The following is a 24,197-nucleotide window of genomic DNA, read 5'->3' on the forward strand; positions in this document are numbered from 1 at the left end:
GACCTGATGTGTGCCTTGCTATAAGTCTAGCAGGGAGGTACCAAAGTAATCTAGGAGTGGATCACTGGACAGCGATCAAGAACATCCTGAAGTACCTGAAAAGGACTAAGGATATGTTTTTCGTATATGGAGGTGACAAAGAGCTCATCGTAAATGGTTACGTAGATGCAAGCTTTGACACTGATCCGAATGATTCTAAATCGCAAACCGGATACGTGTTTATATTGAACGGTGGAGCTGTCAGTTGGTGCAGTTCTAAACAAAGCGTCGTGGCGGGATCTACATGTGAAGCGGAGTACATAGCTGCTTCGGAAGCAGCAAATGAAGGAGTTTGGATGAAGGAGTTCATATCCGATCTAGGTGTCATACCTAGTGCATCGGGTCCAATGAAAATCTTTTGTGACAATGCTGGTGCAATTGCCTTGGCGAAGGAATCCAGATTTCACAAGAGAACCAAGCACATCAAGAGACGCTTCAATTCCATTCGGGATTTAGTCCAAGTGGGATACATAGAAATTTGCAAGATACATACGGATCTAAATGTTGCAGACCCGCTGACTAAGCCTCTTCCACGAGCAAAACATGATCAGCACCAAGGCTCCATGGGTGTTAGAATCATTATTGTGTAATCTAGATTATTGACTCTAGTGCAAGTGGGAGACTGAAGGAAGTATGCCCTAGAGGCAATAATAAAGTTATTATTTATTTCCTTATATCATGATAAATGTTTATTATTCATGCTAGAATTGTATTAACTGGAAACATGTGTGAATACATAGACAAAGAGAGTGTCACTAGTATGCCTCTACTTGACTAGCTCGTTGATCGAAGATGGTTATGTTTCCTAACCATAGACATGAGTTGTCATTTGATTAACGGGATCACATCATTAGGAGAATGATGTGATTGACTTGACCCATTCCGTTAGCTTAGCACTTGATCGTTTAGTTTGTTGCTATTGCTTTCTTCATAACTAATACATGTTCCTATGACTATGAGATTATGCAACTCCCGTTTACCGGAGGAACACTTTGTGTGCTACCAAACGTCACAATGTAACTGGGTGATTATAAAGGTGCTCTACAGGTGTCTCTGAAGGTACTTGTTGGGTTGGCGTATTTCGAGATTAGGATTTGTCACTCCGATTGTCGGAGAGGTATCTTTGGGCCCTCTCGGTAATGCACATCACTTAAGCCTTGCAAGCATTGCAACTAATGAGTTAGTTGTGGAATGATGTATTACGGAACGAGTAAAGAGACTTGCCGGTAACGAGATTGAACTAGGTATTGGAATACCGACGATCGAATCTCGGGCAGGTAACATACCGATGACAAAGGGAACAACGTATGTTGTTATGCGGTTTGACCGATAAAGATCTTCATAGAATATGTAGGAACCAATATGAGCATCCAGGTTCTGCTATTGGTTATTGACCGGAGACATGTCTCGGTCATGTCTACATAGTTCTCGAACCCGTAGGGTCCGCACGCTTAAAGTTCGGTGACGATCGTAATTAGGGTTTTTGTGTTTTGATGTACCGAAGGTTGTTCGGAGTCCCGGATGTGATCACGGACATGACGAGGAGTCTCGAAATGGTCGAGACATAAGGATTAATATATTGGAAGCCTATATTTGGATATATGAATCGTTCCGGGTGAAATCGGGATTTTACCGGAGTACCGGGGGGTTACCGGAACCCCCTGGGGTTAATGGGCCTACATGGGCCCTAAGGGAGAAGAGGAGGGCCGGACAGGGCAGGCCGCGCGCCCCCTCCCCCCTAGTCCGAATAGGACAAGGAAGGGGGGGCGCCCCCTTTTCCTCTTTCCCCCTTCCCCTTTCCTTCTCCAACAAGGCAAGAGGGGGGAGTCCTACTCCCGGTGGGAGTAGGACTCCTCCAGGCGCACCCCTAGGGGCCGGCCGCACCTCCCCCTCCCTCCTTTATATACGGGGGCAGGGGGCACCCCATGACACACAAGTTGATCTTCGTGATCGTTCCTTAGCCGTGTGCGGTGCCCCCTTCCACCATATTCCACCTCGGTCATATCGTAGCGGTGCTTAGGCGAAGCCCTGCGTCGGTAGAACATCATCACCGTCATCACGCCGTCGTGCTGACGAAACTCTCCCTCAACACTCGGCTGGATCGGAGCTCGAGGGACGTCACCGAGTTGAACGTGTGCAGAACTCAGAGGTGCCGTACGTTCGGTACTTGGATCGGTCGGATCGGGAAGACGTACGACTACTTCCTCTATGTTGTGTCAACGCTTCCGTTGCCGGTCTACGAGGGTACGTAGACAACACTCTCCCCTCTCATTGCTATGCCTCACCATGATCTTGCGTGTGCGTAGGAATTTTTTTGAAATTACTACGTTCCCCAACATTGCACAAGCATGAAATTGTCATGCAAAGATCTGCCCTTGACGAAAGCACTTCGGTGATTACCAACCAGTTTAGGTAGATCTTCCACGAGTCTACACGCAAGCACCTTCTCGAAAATCTTCACTGCCCCATGCACAAGGTTGATGGGTCTGAAGTCACACACCTCCAGGGCACCATCTTTCTTGGGCAAAAGAGAGACTAAGGACTTATTAATGGCCGCCAAACCCCTCATGTCACCATTGTAGAAGTAGCCCATCGCTCTCATGAAATCCTCCTTGATTATACTCCAGCAAGTAGCATAAAATCTGCCCATAAAACCATCAGGACCCAGCGCTTTACCCCGAGGCATTAACTTGATCACTCCTTCAACCTCCTCCTCCGTAAACGACCGCTTAAGATGCGCCAGGTTTAGGCATGGAAGGCCCAGCTCATCCAGGTTGAGCGCATATCCACGAGGGCATGCACCTCGAAATGCCTCACCAAAATAGGCATCCACCGCCGAAGCCACCTCATCCTGGCCGGAGTATAATCAATCATTGTACTTGACCGTCCTCAAAACATTCTTTCTTTGCCTATGACTTGCTTGTTGATGGAACAACCTCATGTTCCCGCCACCCTCACGCAGTTGCAGCATTCTAGATCTCTGCCTAGCGATTGTTCGCTCCAACGAGCTCAAACCCAAAAGCTTCCTCTTTAAACACTTGCGCAAATCCCTCTCTGCATCCGATAGCGTCCTTGCGTCCATAGCAATATACAGTTGCTTAATGACCTCGATAGCAATGGCAATTTGAAGCTTCACGTTGCCAATCCAACGATCACTCCACTTTTGCAGACTCCGTGCCGTAGCCCTTAGCTTGCTTTGTAAGGTGAGGTAGTCATTAGAGGCCGCCAGAGTCATAGTACAAGCCATCTTGACCACATCAAAGAAACCCTCCGCACGAGTCCAGAAGGACTCAAACTTGAACCTCTTCTTTGTGCAGATGCAGACATTCATATCCAACATTAACAGGCAATGATCGGAGACTGCAGTGCCCAGAGTTGAGTGGAAACACGTCGGGTACGCCTCATCCCACTCGTTTGACACGAACACATGGTCGATCTTCTCCAAAGTAGCCATCTGCCTCTCATTAGACCACGTATAGCGTCTCCCATTTAGATAGAGCTCCTTCAGCTCAAGCAAGTTCAACTTTGCTCTGAACCGGTCCATCATCCTATGGTTGATCAAATCATTACTTTTGTCCTCCTCTCTAGCAATTAGATTAAAGTCTCCCGCTACCAACCAGGGCCCTACGTGTAGGCCCCGAATGTCAACAAGGTCTTGCAAGAAAACCACTTTGTCCACCTATTCTTGTGGCCCATAGACACATGTGAGCCACCATGGCCGGTCGTCCTCCGGGCACATCACAAGCGATGTTAATGTATGATTCGTGTAGTGCGGATTCGATAGTCGCGTGACCGTGACATCCCAAGCCACCAAAATCCCACCTCGTGTACCCACTGCCAGCAAGTAGAAAAAGTTTTCATATTTACCACCAAGGCACTGACGCACAATGTTCACGGATACATCTTGCAGTTTTGTTTCTTGAAGGCACACAATAGACGGTCCTGCCGAGTTAACCACCTGAAATATGGCATTCCTGCGGGCCGGAGCATTTAGCCCACGGACATTCCACACCATCATCCTCAATGACTGCGCATTCATGATCAGAACCAACCATGACCACCAGCCAAGCGGCTAGTGCACCACCTCACTCGCCAGCGGCATTGCCGGCGACTCCCATCCGAACAAAGCAAGTATCGCCACGATGTGAGCATCCGAGAGTGGCCGAGAAAACAGGTCCACGTACATCCTTAGTGCTTCCTCCGAGATTACCTCCCCTTCATGCGCCAAACATAATCTTCTAATGAGGACTTGTTGCTGCTTGGAGGCACCCATCTTTGCCAATCGCGCACTCCTCCTTGGAGTGACGTCCACCCTCTGCTTCTTTCTTAGGTTCCGGGCTTGTAACCCACATGCACGACTTGGTGGACACGGAAAAATTGGTGTTAAGGACCGGCACATCTGCGCCCGCATGGCTTCAATGTCCTGTAGCAAGGGGCCCTCCCCATCGGCCCTCTGCGGTGTAACCACGGTTTGTATAGGGCTGGGAAGCCTGGCCTCCTCTACCACATCCCCTGGACTCGCCAGCCCCACCGTACGTAGCGACGTCGGGGAAGGAGTGCATGGTGCATGAGCGCAGCCCTCCTCTGATAGGCTCACACAGAACGTATCACCAGCCTCCACCTGTCCATGCAGCATTCGCAAGCATCCACTCGCCGAATCCTCCTCGAACAACGAGTCCAGCCCATCCCATCTGTCCCTGCATGAGGAGGCATCCCCATCATGCACTGGACCCCGCAAGGGGATATGGTACGATCCAATTTGGACGGATCCCTCCCCCTGCCGAGCAGCAACCGGCTCCAGATCCGAGATCCTATCCACCTCGGGCTCATGCGCATCTCTGTCTGCCCACGCCCACTTGGACAGCTGGACCGAGGCGGGCGAGACAACGGAAACCTGCACCTCATTCCCCCGCACCAACGCAGCACAATGGACCGCCGATCCTTCTTTTTGACCAGACCCCACCTGCACCGACATGTCGGCCTCCACCATTGGCTGGCCACCAGAACCGCCAGCCTGCGGACCCACAGGATCAGCGCAAAGCGATCCAGTGACGATGGCCATGCGGTTGTCGCTGACCGAGCCACTACCTGCCGAAACCATGCCGGCCTGAATGCCGCGCGTCGCCGGCGGCGGCGCCGCGCGTCGACGACTCCACCGTATTGGCCGAAGCCACGGGCACCGCAGGGTTGCGGGCCTCCCTTCTCGGTGGCCCTCGCACCTGATCGTCACTCCCAGAAGGTGGCGATGGCGGAGGAGGCCGCCGACCACCATCCTCATCATCCTCCCCATCCACCATCCGCGGCTCCTCCAGAACCCGGATATCGATCGGATACCAGAGCGTGCTGGCGTGCCGGCCAACAGAAGAACGCCGGACCTCCTCTTCGGCCCAGAGGTTTCGCCGGGGCTCATCGATGAACAGCAACCGACGACGAGGGATCTGATGAGGCCGATCCGTGCGCAGCCACAGCCGGAAATCCGCCATGTCGAGCCGGCGAGCCGTGGAATTATCCACCCCCACAACGTAGTCGAGACCACGCAGAATCACAGTCGCCGTCCTCTGGTTCCACGCATGCGCAGACACTCCCCTCAACGAGATCGGCACCAGGTAGGGGAGCGAGGCCGCCGTCGCATGCGCCTATTCCATGGCCAGAGGTTGAGCTCAAACCAAGACGAGTTAGCGTGGCCTGCGCGCACCATCCGGTCCCGGACCTCCCCATTGCGGCATAGGACAAGAAAATCATCGGGGAAAAGGCGCGGATAGACATATCCGCCGGACCAATGCCGAACGTCGCGTGCAGCGCCTCCGCCGCAGAGGCTAAATCCACCGAGGGCCTGTTGCCGGTGACTGTGACGAGCACCGCCCGAGCAAGCTCGGCCTCCAACCGCCGTGTGTCATCACCCGCCTCCAAGAAGCAAACTTCCATCGGCGCATCCTGAACTACGGCCACCCCGGGCGGCGCCGACTCCAGCGGGCCGAACGGCATCGAGAACTCCGGGCCGGCAGCAACCCGCACGTCCCGGGACGCCGCCCTCACCACCTCACTCCAGAGCCTGACCGCGCCAGGCGGCGGGGGGGGGGGGGGGGGGGGGGGGGGGGGGGGGCGGCAGAGGCGGCAGGATAGTGGCTGAGTGCCGCGACGACGCAGGGACGGATGCCTCCACCTGACGACGCAGAGAAGGAGGCGGGCGCGCAGGTTGTTCCACCGGAGACGGACTATGCGGCCTGGTGGAGCCACGGGAGATGTGCCCCAAACCGCGGCACCGGACGCAGAACGCCGGGTTGGTGCAGTCCACCGAGATGTGCCCGTCGCTCCCGCAGTTGTAACAACATCCATGCAGCTCCGCCGGCAGGCGCGAAGACGGCGGCGGGCGAGCAGCCGGCAGCACGCGGGTCCGGCCAGCAGGAGCACGACGCTGGGGGCGCTGCAAAGCCCGAGGACGGCAACTGGTCTTGGTCTGCCAGCCACCCCCAACCCGCAGCGGCGCCGGCGTGCGCGACGGCCCTCCCCCTCCGCCCTGGACGATAGGGCTGAAGGCCGTGCCCAGGACCTGCGGCACAATGATGGAGCGCAGCAGAGGCCGTGGCTGCGTCGGAGCCGGAGCAGAGGGGCCGGCATGCGGGGGTGGCGTGGGATCTCGCCGCGCCACAGGGGACGGAGAAGGCGGGGGAAGGGAGGACGCGGAGGAGATGGAGCCCGACAGCGAGACTCTGGACGCCATAGCGCCGCAGGGGGAGAGGTGGCCGCCGCCTCCGGAGTGGAGAACGGCGGGAGGTGGCCGCCGGCGCCGGAGTGGCCGGCGCAGCGCGCAAGAGCAGGGGAGCGCAAGAGCGCTATCGCAAACATTATCCATGACTAAGATTGTTCTCCATTTTTTTTGCCTGAAGGTTGATGCAGGCCCCTAGTCCTAATGATTGACTTGGACCGGCAGGTAAGCCTGGTAGTTAGCCTCCGAACAAGTAGTTTGTTCCATGTCTACTATATCCCGTCAATCTTCTGACCAAAAATCCAACAGCCGATTTTCAACCCTAAAATAAACTGCAGCAATCAAACCATTGCATGACGAAACACGCGTACGCTTTCGTTCATTGCCCACTAGTCGCCCGAGGCACCGCGTTCCTATTTTTAAATTGCTGGGCCGTGAACAACTATGCCGAGTGTTGCTTTCGGTTTCAGACATGAACTGCGTTTTTCTATCAGAGTTGTATATTCTGTTGCTTGCTCGTGGCTGCTTGACTGCTTCCCTTTTCGCTTCGTCCTTAGCAGCAGTTGGTTCACCTACTCCTAACGAACCTTAACTAAGCCAAGAATTTTCTGCAGACTCGGGCTCCAGAATGGTCTGATAACTGTTTTTTGCTGTCGAACTCAAAATATTAAAGAAGTCAAGCAACGCAGTTCTGATTTGGGAGGCAAGTTATGTGACCTTCTCGAAGGGTTTTTGGTCTTTCGACACCTGCAGCCTGCAGCTACAGGGGTGCTGCGCATGATGACTTCATCTGTCATGTCGTGGCCACGTTTTTCTCCATACATCATGGCTGCATTTGATCTAGCATCGCCGCGAAAGATCCCCGGCTGCCGTGCGCCCGTCACGTAGTCGACGATGCTTCACACAAGCGACCACGCCAGCTCCATTTTTTTTTCAACACCGGCCAGGGGTATCCTGCTGTACGTGGCGGTAAAATGACGCATGAGACGGAGAAGTTAATTTGCCTTTGCCATCGCCATTGCCTTCGGTGGTAAGACACGAACCTCGCGTCATGACGCTTTGATTCACACGTGCAGAAACCAGGTTAATTTACAGGTGCTGGAAACATATCCTGTCGCCCCCTTGACGTGCTTTTTTCCCTATATAATGGTTGATTGATGCTTCGATCCAGGCTGCTAGCAGATGTAGGTACTCCCTTCGTTCTTAAATATAAGTTTTTTTAGACATTTCAGATGAACTATAATATATAGATATATGTAGACATATTCTAAAGTGTAGATTCATTTATTTTGCTTTGTATGTAGTCATTTGTTGAAATCTCTAGAAAGACTTATAGGGAGGGAGTATATGTTAGATCTTCGGCAGTGGGGATAGGATAAAGGTGGCGGCTTCTCGAATTGCAGCACGCGGTATGATGCTTCCGTCATGCGACCAGGCATCGTTCTATCAAGCCTCTGTCATGCGGGACTATGCGGGTGGTGCGCGTGACCCCCTATTTCGCGCACAGGGCGGCGCCGCGCACCAAACGCTCACACCCCGCGCACGCTTTGGGGGCGCCCCAGTTTTTGGGGATTTAATTTATTTATAAATTCCAAAAAATGTTCACTAATTTCAAATATGTTCAAGACATAACAGACATTTCATGATTTTTTTAAAAAAATTACGACTTTGTAAAATGTTCTGAATTTTTTCACTCGCAATTTTATTTTCTGAATTTCATATATTGTCCATGATTTTGAAAAAGAATGTTCGTGAATTAAAAAGGAGGTTCATAAATTTTTTAAATGCTCACTGATTCAAAAAATACTACCAAATTTCAACATCATTCCAAAATTTCAGAAAAAAAACATTGATTCAAACTATGGTGAATTTATTCCCAAATTTTTAAAAATCTTCACAAATCTTGAAAACAATTCTTGGATTTCAAAAAATGTTAATTAATTTGAAAATTGTTCATGATTTTCAAGACAGTTCATGAATTTAAAATTGTGTTCATGGTTTTAAAAAAGGTTCAAGGATTTGAAAAAAGCTAACGAGTTTGAAAAATCACATATTTGAAAAGAAAGATAAAAAGGGAAAGAATTTTTTTTTAGAAAAGGATGATATAAAAACCGGAAACGAATAAAAAACCATTTCAGGGAAGGTTCTAGTGGTGGGGAGAAAAATCGCAATGGGCCTGCCCATATAGCACAGGGCACTCGCCTGATCGCGTCCCGAGTGTGTTGTGGGAAGGCAGCCTAACCTACAGCCGATGCTGGGCCTGGGCAGTAGGAATGTGGGTTCACCATGTTGACTTCATGCTGCCATCTTGCTGATTTTATTTTTTTCTTCCTTTTTATATTATATTTATACTTGAAATGTATATATTTTAAAAACATAATTTTTTTTAAAGTGCCATCAATTTGAGAAAATCTTAACACAGTATATAGAAACGTTAGGGCAACTAAAACAGTGTTAATAGATTTCCAAATAAATGATTGTGACAATGAAAAAATGTCCCCACGTTTCGAAACATTGTATGTGAATTATTCGAAAATTGTGTATACAATTTTAATAAAATGTTTGCGTTATATAAAAAATATATTTTGTATCATATAAAAAAATTATGTGACATTTAATAAGAATATTTTATTTTTACTAAATATTTGTGGCATTTAAAAAAATGTTTGTACAATGTAAGAAAATGCCTCTTTATAAAAAAGGATATTAGCACAAAATTTTCAACGTGTTTAAAAAAATCTTGACCATGTTGATGTATACAAAAAATGTAAAATGTGTAAGAAAAAATAGGCATCAGAACATGTATTTGAAAAATAACAACCAGTATAAAAAGTAATATTTGTGATGTGTACAAAAAATGTACAATAAGTATGAAAAATAATAGACATCAAAATATGCATTTAAAAAATCATGTATAAAAATTATATTTTGGATGTATACAAAAATGTAAAATGCGTGTGAGAAAAGTAGACATCCAAACATGTATTTTAAAAAATGTTTAAATAGTAGAAAAATAATGTTTTGGTGAAGATCATGATTCAAGAGAAGAAGCAAATTAAAGTTGCTGAAGAGAAGCAACTTGAATCTACAACTTGCGATTTTCACAAGAGAAGCAAATTCAAGTTGGTGAAGATCATGATTTGGGCAGCACGGTAGCATGAGAGAAAGACACGACAAATCATGTTTTCCCATTTTGGATGATTTTGACCATTGTTTGGAACATTGACTCCTATCCTTTTTTCCCAAAGATTTCCCGAGGCCGCATCTCAAGCGAGACGAGGACTCTGTCACCCAAGTGTCAGAGTCGAAACCCTATAACTTGTTGTGGCTGACAAACCTCAACAATGCACACACAGACTCTCCGAGGCCGTGTACTAGAGGAGATGATGACTTCATCACCCAAGTGACCAGAAATGTCACTCGATGGCACAAAGGCACTCTTTGGAGTCCTAACTCTGCCTTCCACACCGGTCCCGATGGCTGGAAGTTGGCATGCAACATCATATGAAATAAAATGTCTCACATTTTCATTGCATTTGAGCATATGGTTATCACAGGAGTTTATCATCCATAACCAACTCATTTGTTTGTATCGTTGGCTTTCTTTCACAAACCACAACTATCCAACGTGAAGTAACTTTTGAGAAACATAACATGCCTTTCTAGTGTGCCTCTCAGGTCAATCATAATGCGTTCAAATGATATTAGTTATCACTCTTAGTGTCGGTGGCTCATTTAGATATTCAAAAAATTAAGGAGAGTTTGTGCATTTTTGGTTTTCTACAACTTCATTGTGGAAGGCGTGGTGGAATGTTGAGGTGTGAATGAAGGAACTGGAGACCAGTACCTAACTAAGCCCTATTCCCGATTTTTTCTGAATTTTCATGACTTTTTTGTAAGAAAGGCGCAATATTTCTTGGTTTTAGATCAATGGAGCTACAAGCCGACAACAGTACATAGTTTAAATAGGGTAGAAAAATAAGGTAACCCCATATTATAGACCAGGGCTCGATCGAGGAGCAAGTGTCCAGTAAAAGATAAAAATAAAGACAATAGGTGGCACGAAATTTTAAGCTACATGTCTTTTCATGGCATGGATAGTTCTAATCTTGCTCACCACGACACTCATCGTCAATCCGTTCTTCCTCTTTTCCAGAAGCAACCACAGCTGAAAGAAAACATACCATTTAAAGATGTACCTAGATGATTAACTCAAAATAATACCTCCAATCAAAACCTTTTATCGCACATCCAAAGAATGTAAGATAATGCCGCCATTCTAGGGTTTTGCCCTTGTAAACCCATGAGCAACTCTAGATCCTGAGAAGAGTGGGGTCCCATTTGCACCCAAATCTCTCCCTAATGCGACTCCAAAGATATTTGGTCGACCGAGGATTGAATAAGATGTGGCTCGCATCTTCGGGTTCTCTACAGAATGTACAAGTACCATCGCCAAGAGGTATTATTGTCGACCAAAGGAACTTAGCGTGACAGATGGAAGGGCCTATAATAAGATTAACGCCCATGGATTTGACCGTGAAGCAGCCCTAAGCTTCCAGATCCTAGCGCACCTTGTCCTTTCCTCTGAAAAGTGGTCATGGATTAGGTCAATTTTTAGGGCATCTCACGAGCTACACTCTATGGAATTAAGGTTGCACATGAATGTGATATTGGCTTGACTATTTCTTAAGCCCTCCTCAACGAGAATGTTCAGCTCCGTGCTCAACACAAAAAGGTTAGGGTACTTAAGGTATAGCGGGTTTGATCAACCCATTTTACCGGACATAATTTGGCGTCCTCTTCGTTACCTACGAAAAATATGGCGCTTACATTAGACACCTCCTTGCATTGATCCTATTCAAATTTGCGTCCCCTCATCCTTGCCGAGAAAAAGCTCGAAAACTATTTAGCTTTTAAGATCTGCTACATAGTGTCGAAGCATTCTGAGAAAGTTCTCAAGCTCATTTGGTAAGTACCATTAAGTTCAGTCTTTTGCTGTTGATGACTCCAAGCCCATCTTGGGCATTTGGAGCACATATATCCTCCCAGTGTATCATATGGTATTTGTTTTTGATGGTGTCTCATTTTTCACAAGAATCTCGAGCTAATCTTATTAAATTGGTGATGGGCCCCTTTTCCTAGGAGGAATAGGCCCATTGCGTATGATGGGATGACCGAGACAAGGTTTCATAAGAATAAGTCTAGCGCCCGAGAACATGAGATTTCCTTATCACATGTCAACACTTTTAGTCACCTTCTGAGCCATGGGCTCCGGTCCGAACCAATTTTTCATAACTCGTGTTTGTTTAATTTTTTTTGGTCTATTGTACCAAATATGTTTAATTATTCAAATCAGATTTAGGAAAAGGAAAAATGACAGAAAGAAAGTGTTCGGACATATTTGTAACCGGAATCATGTCCCTAAAATTGGGTGGCTGCCCCTAAAAAAATGGGTGGCTGCATATATACATTGCTAGGACCTACTTTATTGATATATACGACGAAGTGTAATAACAGGAATCATGAGAAATATGTCGTGTGATTTATTTATTTATAGTATATGATGATGATGACATTAAAATAATATTTTTTCCGTTTCAAAATAGATGACTCAATTTTATACTAACTTTAGTACAAAATAAGTATAAAATTGGGCCATTTATTTTGAAACGGAGGGAGTATCACATAGTACCCTAAAAAAACGAATAATTACGTAGTACTCCCTCCGTTCCTAAATACTTGTCTTTCTAGACATTTCTACAAGTGACTACATACGGAACAAAATGAGTGATTCTACACTCTAAAATATGTCTATATACGTCTGTATGTAGTAGTCGTTTGAAATGTCTAGAAAGACAAATATTTAGGAAGGAAGGGAGTAGTATAACCCATACGCATCGTGACTGTGCGGCGTGGCGCGGAGACCTCTCGGCCTCGGCGCCGCGGGTGCTCTAGCCGGACAGGAAGTCCAGCCTCATAAGGCTCTGCAAGTTGGGCCCGGACGTCGGGTGCGGCAATATGTCCCCGCCGCTGAGCGGCCCGGCCTGCCACACCGTGTTCTGCTGCGTGGAGTTCCCCGGCAGCGCCACCGTCGCGTAGATCGTGTACGCGCCGGCCGCGTACTCCGCGGTGGGCGGCACCGGCACGTCGAGCTGGAGGGTGGTGTTGTCCAGGGCCGGGGCCGTGGACCTCAGGATGGTGGTGAGCACAGACACGGCGCCGCTGCCGCTCTGCGAGGCGACGAACACGTTGCTGCCGGCCATGCCGGCGCCGACGGGGTTGATGCCCCAGGCGACCCACCCGGCGCTGCCCGACGTCGCGCGGAAGGCGAGCTCGGCGGTGCCGTTGGCCGCGTGGTACGTCCAGTGCAGGCTGGCCCCGAGCACGGGCAGGGTGTTGCACCGCTCGAACGACCTGCCCGCCGGGAACGTCGCGTTCTCGCAGCCCTGCCGCTGGGCCGTCGCGCCGGCCACGAGCAGCAGCACGGCGGTGGCCACGATAACGAGGAATCGCGCCATGGTATGGTAGTAGAGCGCACCCCGTACGGGGACTCTTGCTCGTGCCGGAATCGCTTGGTTTCGGCTCCGGTCGAGCTGGCCGGAGTTGCAAGCGCGGCGTGTGGTGGTGGCATGGAGGTAGACAGAGGCTATTTGTAGTGTACGGCGAGGTGAAAGCTGGGATGTTGGAGCAGGTTCGTGTACGGGTGGAAAACTTCAGAGTTGACGGCCAGTTATCCCTTTTGCTAAGCATCCCATTTTGACCAGCTCAAAAACATGTCCCGTTTTGACATTTCGCCGGATGGGCGACCACGTATGAGAAATGAGATCTCACGTACGCCGGTTTCGTGGCAGACAGTCAGGGAAACGAAACGATGGAGCCCGCTGTCTCAGTCACCATAAGAAATTCTCTGCAAAATACACGAGCCGCGTGTCTAGAAAAATGGAGGACGACGATCGGCAGGTGCATGCCTCGCCGAAGCAACCCATTCGTCCTGATTAGGGCTGGAAATTAAACTCCAAGTTGACTCGACTAGTTTGAACTCCTGGACTCGAGTTGTAATCCGAGCTCGTTAACAAAATAAGCTTAATGACTCGAGCTAACAAGTTACTCATTTAACTCATTAATATTAATATTAGTAAGAAGGGACAGGAGATAACTGAATATCCGATTCGGTTCCCAAACTCATCTACACCCTATGAACAGTACATTAAAGAAAGCTAGAAATATTCAAATATTGAAGCAAAATTAGGGTGAAAGATGCTTGAGTGTGTGATGTCCGTGCCAAGTTTCAAGTCTTTCGGACATCTGAGTAGCTCTCAACAAAAAAAATGGTCTAAACAGTGCAAAACACTAAACTTTTTCACAAACCCTAAATTTATTCTTTTGCTAAGAGTTTGTCAGATGTTCAAATGCGCTGAATTTTTGCACGGACATCACGAACTCAAACATCTCTCACCACAAAAGAAATAGATTTTTTTTAATTTTTTTACTTCCTCCGTCCCATAATGTAAACCGTTTTATATTATGGGACGGAGTACTACTATTTTTGGTGAATTTACCGTTCACTCTCAGGCTCATCTGAGCCCGGATGCCAAAACGCCCCGTCCCTGTCGATTGCTATCATTTGTAGATTGCATCATGCGCCCTTTTGATGTGTGTCGTTATTGCTATGATTTATCGGGAAAAATACATGGCCATGACTATCTTTTATAGTTTATTGAGTATATCTTCTATCTTCGTATATAACACACATACTTTTTTGCCCATGTTTATAATGAGTTAAACGAGCCAAGTGTGTGTTAAATGAGTCGAGCCGAGTTAGAATTTGAACTGGTTATGTCAACGAGCCGAGCCAAGCTAGCTCGTTAGCTTGATGAGCTCTAGCGAGTCGAGTTGAGTTCGACTCAGCTCGAATTCTAGCCCTAGTCCCACTACTGCCACCTTTGCCAGACGTTATCTACTAGTGACCGAAGAAGATGACATAGAGCTCTTGGAGGAGATCCTCATAGCTAAACCATAAGCGAGCAGTACCTGATCACGGCTTGAATCCGAGCCCATCTTCTTGCGAGAGGTACTCATGGCTCATTGCTCTAAGCAACCTAATTCCCCTTCGCAGGCCTAGGCATCACCCGCTAATAAGTGTGTGAACTGACTGCTAAGAGCATTGGTCCACTCATGAGCAGCCCATGGCACGGTCTACTATCATTGATCATCACCTTGTGCCACTGTATGCTCGGATGGTGCCCACTGTTGAAGCGACTACCGATCAATATGTCGACACAATGACGCCGCCTATCACAGTGGAAACTCACAACAAGGGTAATGGTCATAGTGCGACAAAGCCAGCGACCAAGCACAAATAGAGCCATAGTGAAAAGACCACACAACTCCACAACAACATAGAGATTATCTAAAATAACAATTAGATGCTCGACCCAACAGAACTGCTCAAACAGCGGATCAATGTAGAAGCTCTCACATGTTCATAGTACGCCAAATATTTGCCCGCTACAATATAGTGTGATTGTGCATGTCTCTACATACGTGTACACCCAATTTTTTTCTTGAAGAAAACGTCAAAAAGAAAGGTAAAATTTGTAAGAGGTTACACAATTTTAGCATGAAGATACGGGTCTTGTGGCATACTACGATTCACATTTCCTTACTAAACCAAGTTTTACCGCTATGCACTTTGAGGAGTTGCCTCTCCATTATAACTTTAGTAAAATCAATGTGTCTCTTGTGCGATGCTTCACATAGTGAGTACTTCAAAACTCTGTCAACTTTTCTCTAAAAGGTTGTAAATGATAAACCATAACTCTTTTGTTTTTCTATCATGAAATCGGCCGATCAAAAAACAAAGAGGGAGATGGTGGGTTCCTTAGACCCACAATGAATCGGGCGTATAGTAATCTATAGCGATAGGGTTGGTACCTTCAACTATGTCGTGAAGGCGTTCATCCACCTACAATGGGCAAATTTCATTCTACTTCCATACTGCAAGAAGTAAGTTAACTATACAACCATATCAAGTTGATTGTGTTTGATTAACATAGCTTGTAAGTTCGTGGTTTTCTTCTTTGTAGGGACCATTGGTTTTGATTGCCACCACAGGAACGACTTGAGAGGCACATGGGGCAAACCTCTGGAGCACGTGTTCAGTATAGACAAGTGGATCGTGAATCCACCATGCACGGGTTCAATTGTCGTCGATCGCCCATCGCATTATTGCCAATTACAAAAATGCAATTTTCCATATCCTCAGTCTGCTAGACCAAAGCCTCCTCAATGGCTCAAAGTGTAGAGTTGCCTGCTAAGAAAAGAAAAAAGCCATGTCCTCTAGTGGTCAAGTTCCTGCTTCTGATAGTGATCTTCCATAGTCCTCTGCTCAGGACATAAGGGTCATGATGACTTGGCCTCATCCTCTCCTTCCTCCGGCTTAACACCGGTGATCTGTTCAGGGTTTTTAACTCATGATCACAACTAAACACGAGGGTTACCTGTTGCGAGCATGGGTTTTCATAACCCTGTTGCGCAAAAATGGGATGCAAATAGAGCTCTTGCACATTTTTGTTAATCCATGGAAATAATATATGCATGTAGACACATGATCCGCATGCCTCAATCGAAAAAGATGCGATAAGATACCGAAATCATTTTTTCAGAACTTTATACCCTAAAGTAAACGAATACTTGTTCCTATGATATTCATGTGTTCAAGTTGCTAAATAAATACATTGTTGATGTATATGCGCCAAAAGAAATAAAAAGAACAGATTATATCTTAGGGATTAAGTTGTTCTTAGCCATATGCCACGACCATATCTTTACACAAAATTCTAGTGTCCTCAGCCGCCATAAGGGACCAATCTTTATGGATTTTATATTTTGAATTAGGTATTTTACCTGGACGTGCAAAATTACATCGCACACGGTTATGTACATCTGAGTGTGCCCGATGGACAGAAAAAGCGCGCGCGCGCACACACACACACGCACACACGCGCGCGCACACACACACAGGTGAATCGAACCGTGTGCGATGCACCTATCGTCGCACTTGGTACCACACAACAAATTATGTGCGATGAGAACCTAGAACAACACGCTTTAATCATTTTGAACCATGTGTGATAACACCTCATCCCACACATGAGCTTCAAATCAACCATGTCTGATGCTAAAAGCAATGTCACTCATATACTAGAAGGCCATTGTGTGCAATGGCATGATCCATCGCACATATTTATCCAGATAAATCATGTGCTATGGTTCAAACAATCACCCACATTTACAGTTTCTCGAACCGTGTGCGTGTAGGAAATATGCCCTAGAGGTAATAATAAAGTTATTATTTATTTCCTTATTTCATGATAAATGTTTATTATTCATGCTAGAATTGTATTAACCGGAAACATAATACATGTGTGAATACATAGACAAATAGAGTGTCACTAGTATGCCTCTACTTGACCAGTTCGTTGATCAAAGATGGTTATGTTTCCTAACCATAGACATGAGTTGTCATTTGATAAACGGGATCACATCATTAGGAGAATGATGTGATTGACTTGACCCATTCCGTTAGCTTAGCACTTGATCGTTTTAGTTTACTGATATTGCTTTCTTCATGACTTATACATGTTCCTATGACTATGAGATTATGCAACTCCCGATTACCGGAGGAACACTTTGTGTGCTACCAAACGTCACAACGTAACTGGGTGATTATAAAGGTGCTCTACAGGTGTCTCCGATGGTACTTGTTGAGTTGGCATAGATCAAGATTAGGATTTGTCGCTCCGATTGTCGAAGAAGTATCTCCGGGCCCTTTCGGTAATGCACATCACTATAAGCCTTGCAAGCAATGCAACTAATGAGTTAGTTGCGGGATGATGCATTAAGGAACGAGTAAAGAGACTTGCCGGTAATGAGATTGAGCTAGGTATTGAGATACCGACGATCGAATCTCGGGTAAGTAACATACCGATGACAAAGGGAACAACGTATGTTGTTATGCGGTTTGACCGGTAAAGATCTTTGTAGAATATGTAGGAACCAATATGAGCATCCATGTTCCGCTATTGGTTATTGACCGGAGACGTGTCTCGGTCATGTCTACATAGTTTTCGAACGCGCAGGGTCCGCATGCTTAAAGTTCGGTGACGATCGGTATTATGAGTTTATGTGATTTGATGTCCCCACCAGCAGGACGCTCTAGAAGCATGCGCGGGAGCCGGCAGGGTGGAGGAGATGCTCGGCTTCTCGCCACCGAGCAGAGCGGTCGCGCCCCCCCAGACCTGCTCCGCTGGGACGTCCTGGTGCACATTGATCGCGTTGAAGACTGGACGCCGCTCCCCCCCGCTCCTCGCACTCTGGACAAAGAGGACTCCCCTCCTCCCCCGACGACGATCGCCCGTACCCGCGCTACCCACACACGGGTGGCTGGGTGGCAGGCGTGGAAGACGACAAGCCAACGCAGGGCTCGGGGTCACGCCTCCGCCCCCCACGCAGGTGGCGTCCTCGGGCTGCAAGGGCATGCCCTCGGCAGGCCACAGGCGCAGTCACGACGGCGACGACAGCCAGAGGAGGACCCAGAAGGACACGTTGCTGGCGCGGGGCCACGGCAAGGAGCCAGCCGCGCTCCCCCCATGGAGCGCCACCGCAGCCGCACGCCCACCTCGCGGCACAGCGGGAGCCGCCCCCGCGACGGACGCCATGGCCACGCTGCCAAGACGGGCAGGCGCCGCCCCGGCCCCTGCCAAGGGCATCGGGCGGGCCATCGTACGGCGGCGACCCGGTGGCAGTTTTCTTCGACGAGGTGGGAAAGGAGCTGCCCCCCTCCACGGGTGGACCTGAGGAGGGCCGCGGTGGACAAAGCTGCTGCAGCCACCATCGACAAGCCCCTCTGCTTCAAGGAGAACGCAGATGCAACCAGCAACCTCGATGACATCATCGACATGGGCCCGACCCTCTCCCTCGCCCAGCACACCCCCGGAGCGACCACAACGCACTCCCTGCAGCTCGGCGCGGTCACCTCCCAAGTGTGCCACCTGCAAATCTCCGAATACGGTGGTAGCGGCGCCCCGCCGGGCCAGCTGTTCACCACCCCGGTGCCATCCGTACTGGAGAAGGCCCCGTCTCACGCCAAGACGCCGGCACGCTCCAGGCCTGCAGCACCGCCGTCCCGCTAGAGTGCTCGTCAGGCGGCCAACCCATCCAGCGTCCCGGTCAGCCAGAGGGCCACGCTACGCATCGTGCACAGCCTGGGCATCCTGGGACCGAAGGAGACCATGACGGCCAAGGCTGCAGAGGCACTGATCTGCCGCTTCGACGAGCCTCTCTCTGACTCCGACATCAAGGCCATTGCCAAGCTCACCAACCTCGACGCCGCGGCCCTCAAGATAGCCGCGGGCATGCACGGACAAGACGGAGAGGCCGCTCAGGCCAATGCTTCCCCATGTTAGATTCCATCAGTAGTTTTAGCGTCCGGCGGCGCTCAGCGTGCGGCTGGGTAGAGATAGGTTTCTCCATGTGCTGTAATAGTCTAAGGTGCTCTCGTAGCAGGGGCATAGCTGATCGCCGACGGAATTTGGGGCCTATTGGTGGCCGCCGGTGATCCCCCGGACTGATGGTGGTGTACCTGTGTTTGCTTTCTAGTAGTTGTAGTCATCGGAGCTATAACCCATTTCCCCATGATTGACACAAACTACCAAATCATGTGCTGGAACGTCCGAGGGCTCAACTCGCCGGCCCGGCGAGCCGTAGTGTGCGAGATGGCAGAAACACACAAGCTGGCCCTTCTCTTCCTGCAAGAGACTAAAATCGACGAGTGGAGTAGATCGCTAGTTAGAAAGGTTGGCCGGTGCAGGCTCGCTGATTGCGTCGTCCTCTGATACGTCTCCAATGTATCTATAATTTTTGATTGCTCCATGCTATATTATCTACTGTTTTGGACTATATTGGGCTTTATTTTCCACTTTTATATTATTTTTGGGACTAACCTATTAACCGGAGGCCCAGCCCAGAATTGCTGTTTTTTTTGCCTATTTTAGTGTTTCGGATAAACAGAATATCAAACGGAGTCCAAACGGAATAAAATCTTCGGAAACATGATTTTCTCACCGAACGTGATCCAGGAGACTCGGACCCTACTGCAAGGGATCAAAGAGGTGGTCACGAGGGTGGGGGGCGCCCCCCCTAGGGCGCGCCCCCTGCCTCGTGGGCCCCTCGGTGCTCCACCGACGTACTCCTTCCTCCTATATATACACACATACCCCCAAACGATCAGAACAAGAGCCAAAACCCTAATTCCACCGCCGCAACTTTCTGTATCCACGAGATCCCATCTTGGGGCCTGTTCCGGAGCTCTGCCGGAAGAGGGCCGTTATCACAGAGGGCTTCTACATCATCCTAGCCCCTCCGATGAAGTGTGAGTAGTTTACCTCAGACCTTCGGATCCATAGTTAGTAGCTAGATGGCTTTTTCTCTCTCTTTGAATCTCAATACAAAGTTCTCCCCCTCTCTTGTGGAGATCTATTCGATGTAATCTTCTTTTTGCGGTGTGTTTGTTGAGACCGATGAATTGTGGGTTTATGATCAAGTCTATCTATGAATAATATTTGAATCTTCTCTGAATTCTTTTATGCATGATTGGTTATCTTTGCAAGTCTCTTCGAATTATCCGTTTGGTTTGGCCAACTAGATTGGTAGTTCTTGCCATGGGAGAAGTGCTTAGCTTTGGGTTCGATCTTGCGGTGTCCTTACCCGGTGACAGAAGGGGCAGCAAGGCACGTATTGTATCGTTGCCATCGAGGATAACAAGATGGGGTTTATTTCATATTGCATGAATTTATATCTCTACATCATGTCATCTTGCTTAAGGCGTTACTCTGTTTTTAACTTAATACTCTAGATGCATGCTGGATAGCGGTCGATGAGTGGAGTAATAGTAGTAGATGCAGAATCGTTTCGATCTACTTGTCATGGACGTGATGCCTATATACATGATCATGCCTAGATATTCTCATAATTATGCACAATTCTATCAATTGCTCAATAGTAATTTGTTCACCCACCGTAGAATGCTTATGCTCTTGAGAGAAGCCACTAGTGAAACCTATGGCCCCCGGGTCTATTCTCATCATATCAATCTCTATCACTTTTATATTATCTTGCTATTTACTTTGCTTTTAATTTTTACTTTGCATCTTTATATCAAAAATACCAAAAATATTCTATCTATCAGAGCTCACTCTCGTAAGTGACCGTGAAGGGTTTGACAACCCCTAATCGCGTTGGTTGCGAGTAGCTATCGCTTTGTGCAGGTACGAGGGACTTGAGCATGGGCTCCTACTGGATTGATACCTTGGTTCTCAAAAACTGAGGGAAATACTTACGCTACTCTGCTGCATCATCCCTTCCTCTTCGGGGAAAACCAACGCAAGCTCAAGACGTAGCAAGAAGGATTTCTGGCGCCGTTGCCGGGGAGTCTACGCAAAAAGTCAACATACCAAGTACCCATCACAATCCCTATCTCTCGCATTACATTATTTGCCATTTGCCTCTCGTTTTCCTCTCCCCCAATTCACCCTTGCTGTTTTATTCGCCCCCTCTCTCCCTATCCTCCCTCTCTATTTGACTCTTTTGTCCGCTTGCTTTTTCTTTGCTCGTGTGTTAGATTGCTTGTTTGTCGCGATGGCTCAAGATGCTACTAAATTGTGTGACTTCACCCATACCAATAATAATGATTTCCTTAGCACTCCGATTGCTCCTCTTACCGATGCTGAATCTTGTGAAATTAATACTGCTTTGTTGAATCTTGCTATGAAAGATCAATTCACCGGCCTTCCTAGTGAAGATGCCGCTACTCTCCGATTGCTCCTCTTACCGATGCTGAATCTTGTGAAATTAATACTGCTTTGTTGAATCTTGCTATGAAAGATCAATTCGCCGGCCTTCCTAGTGAAGATGCCGCTACTCATCTGAATAGCTTCGTTGATTTATGTGATATGCAAAAGAAAAAAGATGTCAACAATGATGTCGTTAAATTGAAGCTATTTCCTTTTTCGCTTAGAGATCGTGCTAAAGCTTGGTTTTCGTCTTTGCGTAAGAATAGTATTGATTCATGGAACAAGTGCAAAGATGCTTTTATCTCTAAGTATTTTCCTCCCGCTAAGATCATCTCCCTTAGAAACAATATAATGAACTTTAAACAACTTGATCATGAACATGTTGCACAAGCTTGGGAGAGAATGAAATTAATGATACATAATTGCCCTACTCATGGTTTGAATTTGTGGATGATTATACAAATTTTTTATGCCGGATTGAATTTTGCTTCTAGAAATCTTTTAGATTCGGCCGCGGGAGGCACTTTTATGGAAATCACTTTAGGAGATGCTACTAAACTCCTAGATAATATCATGGTTAATTATTCTCAATGGCATACTGAAAGAACTTCTAATAAAAAAGTGCATGCGATAGAAGAAATTAATGTGTTGAGTGGAAAGATGGATGAACTTATGAAATTATTTGCTACTAAGAGTGTTTCTTCTGATCCTAATGATATGCCTTTGTCTACTTTGATTGAGAATAACAATGAATCTATGGATGTGAATTTTGTTGGTAGGAATAATTTTGGTAACAACGCTTATAGAGGGAATTTTAATCCTAGGCCATATCCTAGTAATCCTTCTAATAATTATGAGAATTCCTACAACAACTCTTATGGAAATTATAATAAGATGCCCTCTGATTTTGAATCTAATATTAAAGAATTTATTTCTTTGCAAAAGAATTTTAATGCTATGATTGAAGAAAAATTGCTTAAGATTGATGATTTGGCTAGGAACGTTGATAGAATTGCTCTTGATGTTGATGCTTTGAAACTTAGATCTATTCCACCTAAGAATGATATTAATGAGTCTCTAAAAGCCATGAGAATTTCAATTGATGAGTGTAAAGAAAGAACCGCTAGGATGCGTGCTTCCAAAGATGCCTTTATTAAAGCGTGTTCTTCTAATTCCTATGAAAATCAAGATGAAGATCTAAAAGTTATTTGATGTGTCTCCAATTAAATCTTCATTTTGCAATATGAATCTTGATGAAACTGAATATGATCTTCCTTTACCTAGAAGGCGTCCTAAAAATTCGGAGTGTTTAGATCTTAATGATGAAATTGATGAAAGTGGGATGGAAAGAAATAGAAATCTAGATGTTGCTAAACCCACTATATTGGATTTCAAGGAATTTAATTATGAAAATTGCTCTTTGATTGATTGTATTTCCTTGTTGCAATTCGTGCTAAATTCTCCACATGCTTATAGTCGAAATAAAGCCTTCACCGAACATATTGTTGATGTCTTGATGCAATCTTATGAAGAAAAACTTGAGTTGAAAGTTTCTATACCTAGAAAACTCTATGATGAGTGGGAACCAACTATTAAAATTTAAATTAAAGATCATGCGTTTTATGCTTTGTGTGATTTGGGTGCTAGCGTCTCTACTATTCCCAAGACTTTGTGTGATTTACTAGATTTCCGTAATTTTGATGATTGCTCTCTAAACTTGCATCTTGCGGATTCCACTATTAAGAAACCTATGGGAAGAATTAATGATGTTTTTATTGTTGCAAATAGGAATTATGTGCCCGTAGATTTCATTGTTCTTGATATAGATTGCAATCCTTCTTGCCTATTATTCTTGGTAGACCTTTCCTTAGAACGGTTGGTGCGATTATTGATATGAAGGAAGGGAATATTAGATTTCAATTTCCATTAAAAAAGGGCATGGAACACTTTCCAAGAAAGAAAATAAAATTACCATATGAAACTATCATGAGAGCCACTTATGGATTGCCTACCAAAGATGGTAATACCTAGATCTATTCTTGCTCGTTATGCCTAGCTAGGGGCGTTAAACGATAGCGCTTGTTGGGAGGGAACCCAATTTTATTTTTATTCCTTGCTTTTTGCTCCTGTTTAGTAATAAATAAATTATTTAGCCTCTGTTTTGGTTGTGTTTTTTTGTGTTTAATTAGTGTTTGTGCCAAGTAGAGCCGTTGGGAAGACTTGGGGAAAGTCTTGTTGAACTTGCTGTAAAAACCAGAAACTTTAGCGCTCACGAGAACTGTTGTCATTTTTATTTGAAGAGTGATATTGTAACACCCTGGATGTAATTTACCTTATATGTACTCCAACTCTTGCCGTTTCCGGCGCTAAGTTATTTTATTTCCTCGGGTTCGGGTTTTTGTCTCCGTGTGTTGTTGTCGTTGTCATGCATCTCATATCATGTCATCATGTGCATTGCATTTGCATACATGTTCATCTCATGCATCCGAGCATTTTCCCCGTTGTCCATTTTGCATTCCGGCGCTCCTATCTCCTCCGGTGGTCCTTTCTACCTTTTTTTCATGTGTGGGGGTTAAACATTTCCGGATTGGACTGAGACT

General features: G+C 46.7%; 3 protein-coding genes across 3 annotated transcripts in view; 1 reads left to right on the plus strand and 2 right to left on the minus strand.

The window, feature by feature from the left end:
• Nucleotides 1-2,905: 2,905 nt before the first annotated feature.
• LOC147976489 (uncharacterized) lies at nucleotides 2,906-3,583 on the minus strand. Its single transcript, XM_087520879.1, has one exon. It carries the CDS (start codon nucleotides 3,581-3,583, stop codon nucleotides 2,906-2,908), a length of 678 nt encoding a protein of 225 aa, XP_087377005.1.
• An 8,720-nt stretch (nucleotides 3,584-12,303) lies between these two features.
• LOC125554104 (cytochrome b561 and DOMON domain-containing protein At5g47530) lies at nucleotides 12,304-13,384 on the minus strand. The gene has a single exon (XM_048717712.2). It carries the CDS (start codon nucleotides 13,261-13,263, stop codon nucleotides 12,697-12,699), a length of 567 nt encoding a protein of 188 aa, XP_048573669.2. The 5' UTR covers nucleotides 13,264-13,384; the 3' UTR covers nucleotides 12,304-12,696.
• A 5,654-nt stretch (nucleotides 13,385-19,038) lies between these two features.
• Nucleotides 19,039-24,197, plus strand: part of LOC147976490 (uncharacterized) — a 28,284-nt gene continuing 23,125 nt past the window's right edge. The window contains exon 1 of the mRNA XM_087520880.1: nucleotides 19,039-19,191. Within this exon, the coding sequence (XP_087377006.1) occupies nucleotides 19,039-19,191 (153 nt within the window). The remainder of the gene's footprint in view (nucleotides 19,192-24,197) is intronic.

This window comes from Triticum urartu, chromosome 4A (assembly GCF_056163025.1).
Source record: "Triticum urartu cultivar PI428250 chromosome 4A, HENAU_Tu73, whole genome shotgun sequence".
NCBI lineage: Eukaryota > Viridiplantae > Streptophyta > Magnoliopsida > Poales > Poaceae > Triticum > Triticum urartu.